The sequence below is a fragment of the Musa acuminata genome, chromosome BXJ1-11 (assembly GCF_036884655.1).
Source record: "Musa acuminata AAA Group cultivar baxijiao chromosome BXJ1-11, Cavendish_Baxijiao_AAA, whole genome shotgun sequence".
Taxonomy (NCBI): Eukaryota; Viridiplantae; Streptophyta; class Magnoliopsida; order Zingiberales; family Musaceae; genus Musa; species Musa acuminata.
The window spans coordinates 6918757-6929674 of NC_088337.1; the positions used below are offsets into that span (position 1 = coordinate 6918757).

General features: G+C 38.8%; 1 protein-coding gene across 1 annotated transcript; it reads left to right on the forward strand.

Moving 5' to 3' along the window:
* The first annotated feature begins 4247 nt into the window (after positions 1-4247).
* LOC135597096 (zinc finger protein CONSTANS-LIKE 13-like) lies at positions 4248-8303 on the forward strand. The gene is made up of 4 exons (XM_065089595.1): positions 4248-5151; positions 7175-7399; positions 7708-7988; positions 8095-8303. The coding sequence occupies exons 1-4, from the start codon at positions 4351-4353 to the stop codon at positions 8207-8209; spliced, it is 1422 nt and encodes a 473-aa protein (XP_064945667.1). The 5' UTR covers positions 4248-4350; the 3' UTR covers positions 8210-8303.
* The last annotated feature ends 2615 nt before the right edge of the window (positions 8304-10918 follow it).

The following is a 10918-nucleotide window of genomic DNA, read 5'->3' on the forward strand; positions in this document are numbered from 1 at the left end:
TGGAAGAATCAATCAATCCTCAGCTTTCTTAAGGCACAAACAAAATGGAGGAAAAGGAGAAACATATTCACTAAAATGAATACAAAATAATATAAAATTTACATTAAGGTTGACATGTAATTCATTAAGACCTCAAAATTAATCATGAATGCTCCTAATCCAAATTTAGGAGGAAAAAAAAATCAAAAGAACATGCATAAGAAGTGTTGATGCACAAAACTACAATCTATGGTATCTTAATCAGTGAAGTGGTCAAAATGATTAAATCCTAATCTAAGTGTTGGTAGATGAACTTTTGTTTTAGTACATCTCAAAAACTCCAATTTGAAGCCCCAATTGGAGTCTTAACTCAACCAATGTCTTCTATATGATGATTATATTCTTAGGATGGATTCTTTGGCACTTGCTTTGACCAATTGGAGAGAGAAACAGAATGGAGCAAAACTCAACCAAGTATTCTTCATGATGATCATATTCTTAGGATTCTTATGCACTTGCTTTGACCAATTGGAGAGAGAAATAGGAATAGATTCACTGAAGAGTGATTTTAATCACTCAATTAAAAAAAAGGCAAACCTACTTGCATGCTGAGCCCACTTCATCCACCATCAAAGGACATGTGCAGGGGACCATATCCCCATAACACATCAATGCATCACAATCAAAATTGTCAAAGAAAAGAAAAGTATCATTTTGACATGTTGACAAGTCAAAATCTGCTGCTTTGACTCCTTGGCAGGAGTTTTTTTTTTTTTTTTCCTTTGGTCTTCCCCCTATGCTGAGGATCATCTTGTGCTTTTCAAGATGTCAATGATCTCATGACTCTGAAAATGGAGTTGGTGCCACTCAAAAACAATTTTCAACAACTTTTTATGGTTTGATACTTCATCAAGATGTTAATTAATACGTTGATACTATATTTTGATCATTTATAGAATTAGAAATCTCATACGATACGATAATTTGAGATATTAATTATTAATAATAAAATCGTAGGATCGAAGCTCATCATATATCTTTGTTGAAAAATATATATGATTTGTGAAAAATATATACATTGAATCATTAGTTCTCAATTAGTAGATGAGACCGTATAGCTAATCAAAAAAAAAATATTTTTTTTATAAAGAATACAAAAGATCAAAAATGAAAAGAGAAAGTTTGTGGCTTTATTTTGAAGTCCAAAGGTCCTTTAATTTTTTTTTTTATTAGCAATCAAAACCATGAAAATGACTGCAGCTACTAAATGTTCTAAATAGGAGTGAAAAGAAATTTTTTATTTTTTTGGAATATTTTGAAATTTGTTGGAAATAGTTTTTTTTTTTTTTGGTAAGTTGTTGGAAATAGTTGAAGCTACATATTGATTTGATTCATAAAAAGTCAACCCATTGGTCTTTGGTTTTATTTTATTTATATTTAAATCAAACTCAGGACTCTCCAGTGAGATTAATCACCACAATCTTATTCTCAAAATTATGCTCCCAATATTTACATTTATGATATTAAAAATCATTATATTAGCGTAATAATTCCTTATGTCACATTTTGGCACGTGGCGAATGGGTAAGCGTTCGGGTCCGACTTGGGGGGGCCATCATATCGGATGCGGTCTCCACCTCGAGAAGATGACCAATGATAGCTCAGAACGGCTGGGGCCCGCAGTGGGACCGACCACCGTCTCTTACTCTTATCTAAAGTTGACTCATCGGGTGTGTTCGGGGATGCGCTTTTTGACGTGGGACCCGCTCGCGTCGACCAATGGGAAGGCTTGACCTTATCCCATTCTTACCCTCTCTTTTCCTCTAAAATTAGTGATTATTTTATTTATTTATTTCTCCTCTATATAACATATATCCCTCTAAAACTAGTGATTTTTGTATTTATTCTCTAACCATAAATTTGATCTTCAACCATTGACTATCAATATCTGTCAAAAATATAAAATTCAAAATGATATTAATATATGTATATTAATTTCTTATAGACTAATATTTGTATATTTATCCATGCAAATATTTTGATACTTTAAGACTCCATAATAACTACATGTAAATACATTTGGTGCTACAATCTCATCTCTTATTCCAATTTGAAACAAACAATGACAATAAATAGCACTTTTTTGTCATGTAAATAATGTATTCTGATTAGATAAGTAACTTAATTAAAAGCCTTCCAAATTGAAATTTAATTGGGGAATGTTGTGATGATAAGATCAATTTGGGTCTATCCACCACTGGAACAAAACAAAATTATCATTTATTGGGATGCCAATTTGGACCACATCATTACAAAACATCATACCTCATGATCAAGAGCTATTCCTAGATTCATGGAGATGTAATGCCAAAAACCATTAATTTTGAGACTGAAATCTGATCAAAAACTTATATCTATACATACATACATACAAATGTATCACCATTTGCTATTAAACAATACTAGTAATACTTCAGGAGACTTAGACAACACATCATAATTATCTACCAAGTCCAAAAAAACATTCAACCATTTAAGAAAAATGTATATTTCTTTTGTGTTCCAATAACATAATGAAGAAAAAGAAATGTATATTTCTTTTGGTCAAACATGACTGTTCTATGTAGGTTTACATTTAAATCTATTGAGTCATAAAGGAGACTTGGTGGGTCTCCCAAATATGAAGCATCTCAACTTTCATAGATTATTTTTTTGGAATGAAAAAAATTACAATCAAAACCTATAAAAAATATTTATATTGTATGACTTGTTTGTTGTTACTCTAATGCAAATATAGGATCAATTATGAGAAGTCTTGGCAAGCAATATTATTTGCCACACTCATATTCAAAGTGCTGCAAAAGTAGATTTTTTGCACTGTACAAATTAAAGTTCTAATTAAGATTGAAGAGTAGGTTACTATAGTCTGAAGTTTAGGAACTCATGGTGTAGTTTACCACCCTGAAAGTAACTGTAGTTTACCCATTGGGCCAATGGCTGATGGATCACAGAATTAAATATGTTATCCTCTGCTAGCCATCCTAAGAGCATTCAATGCAAAAAAGTGTCCTTTTTCTTCCCTTCCTCAACCATCATCACATGCTGCTGCTCAATCTGCCTTTCCTGCTTATTTCTTCAGTCCAAACTCTGCAGCAGCTATAGAAAATTATGCATCTCCATTTTCAAATGATTTGCTGCTTTGTGTTTTCATGGCAGTAACTCCCTAAGGTTAAATCTAACCTGAGCACAACAGTCAACACCTTACATGGAGGAGGAAGAGCTGAGACATAGTTTCATCCCCTGGAGAGCACCAGTCCATGCAGTGGTTCTTCTTGCAAGAAACAGTTGTCATCCAGCAGGAGCTGTATGTAGGTAACCATGAGAGGATGGCAACAGCAGCTCCCACAAGCGAAGGGAGATACCTCAGATCTGTAAAGAGTGTGCAGACTGGAGGAGCGAGAGAGACAGGGCAGCATCCTTTGGAGAATGCATGCACCTTCTTCTTTGATTGGGAAATGGTTACTGTTAGTACCCTTGAGCTGACAAGCTCTACCAAAATCGGTGAGACAGATTAATCGGCCATGACGGATACAGGAGGATGTGCCGAAAGGTCTCCACATCAGGATGAACTTGGTCATCATTTAGAACACCCACCCTTGGTCAAGCGGCCCCATGGTTATGCTTCCTCCCCTTGCATCTCACAAGTCACCAACCTTGCGTCTCTCTCTCTCTCTCTCTCTCTTTGTGTGTGTGCGCTCCACCGTCGGCTGGCCGACGACAGAAGAGTCCAAAGCTTCGAGCCACAGGCGACATCTCTCGGCCGTCAAGACGTACAGTACCGAGAACAGAGGACAAAGAAAGCACGCACTTTTGGAGCGGCGCACCCTCCTCCTTTATCTTCTTTTTAACCGCACGCAGGAGTGAGACCGACGTTGGTACGGACCGACCACTGGCACAGCGAGAACTTGGCCCCACCAAGATTGTGCCAATAGCCGTACGGGTAGGAATCAAGTCGTTGTCGCTACGGTACATGACGTTTGGGCCTCGTATTTCGATTTTCCGTGACGTGTCGGCATGAAGTGACGGGGTGGATGACGTTGTGGTGTGGTGTTTGATGTTTGGGGTGGGACAGCTTTGGCGCCCGGCTCTTCCTCCGCTTCCCGCGTGCGCCACATGTGGGGTTTCTGCGATGGCTCTTCGGGGCGCGGATGGGGGGGGGGGGTGGGGGCTGTCCTCCATAAATGGTGGGCTTCAGCCTTTCCTTCTCGTTTTCCCGAGCTGAAGGTTTCCGGTAGGGTTCTTCTACTTATTCGTCGTCGTCGTCTGGTGGAGAACGATTCGTGCGGTGAACGCTTGGTCCTTGATACGGGGATGGCGGCCGAGAACGGCGGCGTGGGGGGCCGGCGGGGGGTGGGATGCGAGTACTGCGGGGACGCGGCGGCGACGCTCTTCTGCCGCGCGGACGCCGCCCGGCTCTGCGTCGCGTGCGACCGCCACGTACACGCGGCGAACGCGCTGTCCCAGAAGCACGTGCGGTCCCCGATCTGCGACAACTGCGGGTCGCAGCCAGCCGCGGCCCGCTGCCCCGCCGACGGCCTCGCCCTCTGCGCCGACTGTGACTGGGACTCCCACGGTGGCGGCGGAGATGGAGGTGGTGGAGGCCACCAGCACCACCACACGAGGGTCCCCATCGACGGCTTCTCGGGCTGCCCCACCGCCCTCGAGCTCGCCGCCTCCTGGGGCCTCGATCTCTCCGTGAAGGAGGCGAGCCATCCCCCTCCTCTATACCCGATACCGGACCAGTTGTTCTCCAATTGGTCGACCATGGATTCGACCCTGGCCGTAGATCCATTGTTCCGAGACCTCTACGTGCCCTGCGCACCTAAAATCCCCAGCATGGTCAGGCGGCAGAAGAACCCTCAGAACAAGCATCCGCTGTTCCAGCAGCTAATGGAGCTCGCCAAAACGGAGCTGACGGCGTCGACTGCATGCGATCTCAGCCCGAGCACGCCGTGCCAGACCGGCAGAGGCCACGAGGAGCTCCGGGAATCGCAGCCGATGCCATACACCTCCTTGCTCATGTTGGCACCGACCGAGCTGAAGGGGACCGATCGTCTTGTTGAGGAGGAGGATCTGCTGTGGGACTGCGGCCCTCCGGAACAACCTGCTCAGGTTTCGTACTCTACATCTTTACATCTCTTCTAATCAAAGACTCTTTTGGATTTTCTTGTGATAGTTGGACTTCGTTAGAATCAAAGAAAACGTCTTTTGGAAGATTAGTTTGTGATTTCTGAGTATGAACTCAAAGATTAGTACGGTGGAAAGGAAGAAGGCTGATTGCAGAATGGAGTAGCTGAACATTCTGATCTTAGATATGGTTGTAGCTGAACAGTTCTTGATTTCACAGGTTAGCCCCCTAGAATTTGTCCTGAACCTCTTAACTGGAACTACTGAAACTGGATAAAAATGTCACTTCCCTATTTTAGATCTGATCTGAACCGGAGATCTAGTCGTTGGATATCCAAAGAACTTGACCCAGTGGAACTTTAGGCGCCAGATTTAGATATTTTTAGCAACCATATCTTTTGTCCCTTGTTCTTTCTGTGCTCAAGTTACCTGTACTTGTACCCTCTATATTCTGACCACTTTAAGATGCCTGCAATATTCTATTTTGCTTGGGAAAAAAATCAGATTCCTTCCTGCTTCATAGTTTGTTTGTTTGGTTAGGTATTTTGTTGTAATTCATCCTCTATTGGATAATCTTGAATTCTCACTGAAAGAACCAGATTACTGTTTGGTTCCAATGGAGATCTGGTGGGTCTCTGAGATCTTACAACTAAATAAAGCTTCAGCTCTATGGTTGATTCCTCATTATGTCATAGCAGAAAAACACCCTTTTCGTAGTTGCAGTTGCGACTCACAAAGAAAGGGCCAAAGATAGAAGTAAATGCCCTTCCTTTCTACTCTAAATAAGCATCATTGTAGAGCAAGCCATCAAGTAGGATACACCATGGAAGACTGTGCAATAACTTTATGAATAAAATAAATATTGACAAAACAGTGAAGAAACTAGTCTACTCGAGATGGTCAATTTGGTTTATGGTACCTTATCATGTGTTGAGATTTAAACCTATGTTATATGGGCTCAGGAATGTGTCTGGTTGAAAGTGCATTCTAATCATGATTCTTCTAATTTCGAAATCCATGGTCATACAGATGTATCGTAACTGTGCACATGATACTTTTGTATTGGTGATGTTACATTGTGGCAAACTGAATGATCGAGGAAACAGATTTAGGGATTAATTGTTAGTCAATGCACCGTGAAGTCACAATTATTTATCACTGCACTCTGGAGTCTTCATGCATATCATTTTCGGAGATCTAATTTTCTGAAAGATGGCTCAGTTCGTTTTTCAGAGGTGCCACCATCAAGTACGAATGGATTATAATTTGACTTGAGGCCTGCTGTCTTTGTCAAAACCTAGAGCCCAACTTATAACTCATATCTAGTAAATTTCAGCCTAATGATAGCTCCATGTTGTGACATGAGATCTTTTATCATGCCTAATATCAAATCTAGTTTGATACCAATTATTGTGATCAATCCAATAGATTCAGTCTAATATCAATCGTCACGAGTGATCCGATAGAAAAACCAACGCATTAAATTTATGCCCGTGAATTATGTGATCCAAATTGATTAGATAATTTTAAGTTAATAATAGTAGATCCATTTAGTTCTATATATACATCCTCTACTTTCGATGTGAGACTAAATCAAGTCACATTTTGATTCATTCGCCATCTTTTTCTGTTCGTTGTATACAGTATTCCTTTCGAGATTTATGGCCAATTTTGACTAGTAGTTCATGCAATTCATGCTAAATCCTTTCAGGTGTATTTGAGCTTTATAATTTGCACCTAAAACTCGGTGTCTCTAAAAGCCGAACTGGTAGAAATTTTTATATTTGATCTTGGGTGTGTTCTCACTCTATGATAAACTGGTGGAAATTTCCATATTTGGTCATAGGTATGTGATTATTTTGCTACTCAGATTTGTCATCCAACAGGTTAGTTATATGTTGGCCTATCATGTTTCTTTCTTTCTGCTCCCTTACTGTCAGTACTGACAATGTATACTGTTTGCAACTTCATGGCTGCTCCTCCATAAACTTTATTTGCTGATGTCCAGATATGGGATTTTAATCTTGGAAGATTTAGAGACCAGAAGGAATCTTATGCACTTGAATTTGCATATGGTGCAAACAATGAGGGATTTATGATCAAGAGTTACAATGACCTTCTCAAGGAAAATCCTTTTGCAACTACGAAAGTATTGGAAGACATAGGTGATGCAAATTGTCCTTCAAACGATGATTTCTTGTCGCCTAATGTCCACCATATGCAGTCTCAAACTGTGAGTCATCTTGATTTTTATTTCTTAAGACAATAACTTTTACAACGCATCCAATATAATAGTACCCAATCAGATAATTCTCAGTTTAGTAATATGATTATCAAATTAGCAATCTTTACAATCAATTAAGCGTTCATGGATTTCTGTCAAGTATATCTCTATCTTTTCAAGATGAAATTTGTCCATTTTCTTTTTTCCTCTTATATACGAGGAGCAAATTTAATTTTCTGTTAAATGTAGAGTATGATATAGTTCCTTAATTTCTCTTATGCATGTAGTTCTTACCCTCTCTGACCTGTTTACTCCAGCTGAGCACTATAAACACTACTGCCAAGTGGAAGCACAGTTCAAACTACCCGGCAGTCAAGGGACCAACAGCCACTGGAAATAACATGTCGACCATGATAAGGCCTTTGGTTGCTTCATCACATGAGCATGGATCCGCCGGTGGTGCCAAACAAATTTCATTTGGAGAACCCCTAATTGGAAATGAGGTGGTCAAAGAAATAAAGAAGCTTGACAATGAGCTGCTAGTCAAAAACAGGGGCGACGCAATGTTGCGGTATAAGGAGAAAAGAAAAACTCGCAGGCATGGATAAATAATGTGCTGATTTTTTCTGCTGCATGTTACTTGTATCAGACTGCTGCTGCAGATGAGTTCCTTTCTGACCATCCATGCTTTTGATTATACGCAGCTACGATAAACGCATTCGGTACGAGTCCAGGAAAGCAAGGGCTGACACCAGGAAGCGAGTCAAGGGTCGCTTTGTCAAATCCACAGAGGCCCTAGATGTTGGCAATGGTGGTTGAATGATGGTAAGAAGTTAGCTGTAAATACCAGTTGTCATTTCAACATCTTCCGGGAGGAATTTAAGAAATGAGCGGTGTTTCCATTTGCTGATCAGATCATATTTCTTTTGATGATGCTTTTATCCCCACGAATTGCTTATCCGTGAACTGACCAGGTTTTCCCGAATTGCTTTTTCAATCTGATGAGTATTTGATCTTAGTTTGCCGGCACTGATTTCTAGACCAGATAAGTTTGCTTTTTCATGGGATGCACGATGAACAAATCTTACTTTGTTACGCTTTCTCTTGGTCTTTGATGCAATAATATTGCAAGAATAATGAGATTAATTTGTAAGAACCTAATAATCCAGACCCGATTTTTTTGGAGGTAGTCTGATGGATTCTGGTTGAGAAACTGATCAAGTTAGATCCATTAATGGATGTCCGAACATCTCTGCTTAAGATTGATCGGATAGGAAAGAAGGTATTTGATTCTTATGTAGGTGGTCTGATAAGAATTCCATGGTGTTCCTTTAATAGTTGTGATAGATTAGCTTGGATTGCACGCGCCTATGTCTGAACCCAGATCAACCCACATAGTTATCGTTATCTTAAGTTCCAAACTCGATTCGTCCTTGAAAATTTAGATCTCCCATGATTTGCTTGGTCTGCAAGGAAGAAGATGGACAAAAGAGGAGAGGATATCGTCTTATAGTTTTTTTTAAAATAATAATATATGATGATTATACATAAACTTGAACTTAAGATTTATTACTTGTGTAACAATTCATTGATTAATTTGGATGTCTCAGTAAAGATTCATTTTTCTCGGTTCATTAGGCAATCATGTTTAAATACATTAACGTATCGTTATGAATAGGGCAATAAAAAATCCTATAAATCTTTCTTTTTCACTTTTTTTTTACCTGTAGGTTATTTCCACTTTGGTTTTTTCTTTTCCAGCAGAGTGCCTCACTTTTTTGTAATTGCTAAGGTGATGATTCACTCCTTTTCATTTGGTTTCTCATATTGTCTCTTAAATCAACAGTTATTAGACCGACATTAACTAATTAAATCGGAGTAGACCATTATTTTTAGATCCCCCCCCAAAAAAAATAGTGGTGGTCTATGAGGGATAAGTCGGAAAAGAAAAGGATTTTTCCAAGAAAAACACCCTTAAGAATAATAGTGCAAGACTTTTTAAGTTGATTTCTCTAAAAATGAGACTTAGTTCCCATTCCCAAGTAGATTTTTCTAGTACCTTTTTAAATAATGTTTGAGTGACTTCAAAAAAAAGTCACTGCCCTTTTTTATCAGTACCTTTTATCAGCATGCTTCTCTGAAGCCAAAAAAGAAAGAGATCTTATGTCTCCTTTTAACTTTCTGCTATTCCAAGTAATTGCTATTGATCAAATTCAGGTGTCTAGTAAGAGAAGCAAAAGAAAACATTTGCAGCAGTTACCACTACATTTTGTCATGTCACAAGCTGAGGTCCATACTGCACTATCTATGTTCAGCAAAACAACATTCCATAGACAAGACTTGAAGCCCAGTAATTTTAAGACAGTCCTGCAGCCAAAATGCAGTAAAAACCTTGTGAGTTGCAGTAGCTGAGAGACCTCAAAAGGCCTCCTCAGAGTCTCTATTCTCATCTGGATGGTGGTACAAACTTAACCACATCCTTGGACATTTTGGCAAAGCCATGCAGAAGACTTTGCACCCAACCTTTCTTCTCACCACTTCTTCCACTCTCCTACTTTTCCAGTGGTCACCATAGCAGTAAGACAATGGTGCAGATGTCACCTCATCTACATATTATATATATATATATATATATATATATATATATATATATATATATATATATATATATATATATATATATTCTTTTTTATGTATCTCACTCCCTTAACATCCATCCAATAAATTAAAGAAACTATCTCTAACAACACCTATCATTACTAAATTTTAAATATCTAAAAAAACCTTTAATAACTTTCATCAAATATTTCACTTCTCATGTTCTCCAAAATTTTTGGATGAATAATTCCTATCAACTTAAGTTTCAATATCATTATACTAATAACCAACTAATGGAGGTTTACTATAATGGTGTATGAATATGTATGCTAATCTTTAAAAGAGGTTAAATATGAAAATTACTTTATATATATATATATATTCCAGAGGAGGAGAGAAACTGTAACAATGTTCAGATAATTATCTTTTCACAAATTATGAGTCATATGAGCATCATGGACTACCTGTCATTGCAGTTACTACTCTTAAGAAACATCAACATGTGTGTGTGAGAACTTTCTTCCAGTCATGTGAGCTTGTCATTCTGCTTTTGCTACAGACAAAAGTCATTTTTCAGTAAATAAGTGTGAAAAATCATCATGTGCAAAGCCAAAGGATTGCAACTCTTTTTTTTTTAGTAGAGTGAAAGTAAAGCCTGCATGATTCAGTGCATTCCTAGAAGTTGGATGACTTTAAAGACCTTTGGTAAGGTGATTGATGTCATGGTAAATATGTTAGCTTGACTGGTACATTTCTCTACCTACAAAGTGATTCACTTTGTCCCATCTCACCATCTCATTCCTTTCAGTGTGGTTTCTAGATGAACACTTCTCCACAATGCTTTCAGAACCAACATAAAAGTTGCTATAAGGAATGAGAGAGAAATCTTCCTCCTCTCCCCTAATGCAAGACAATTCTTGGATGAAATTC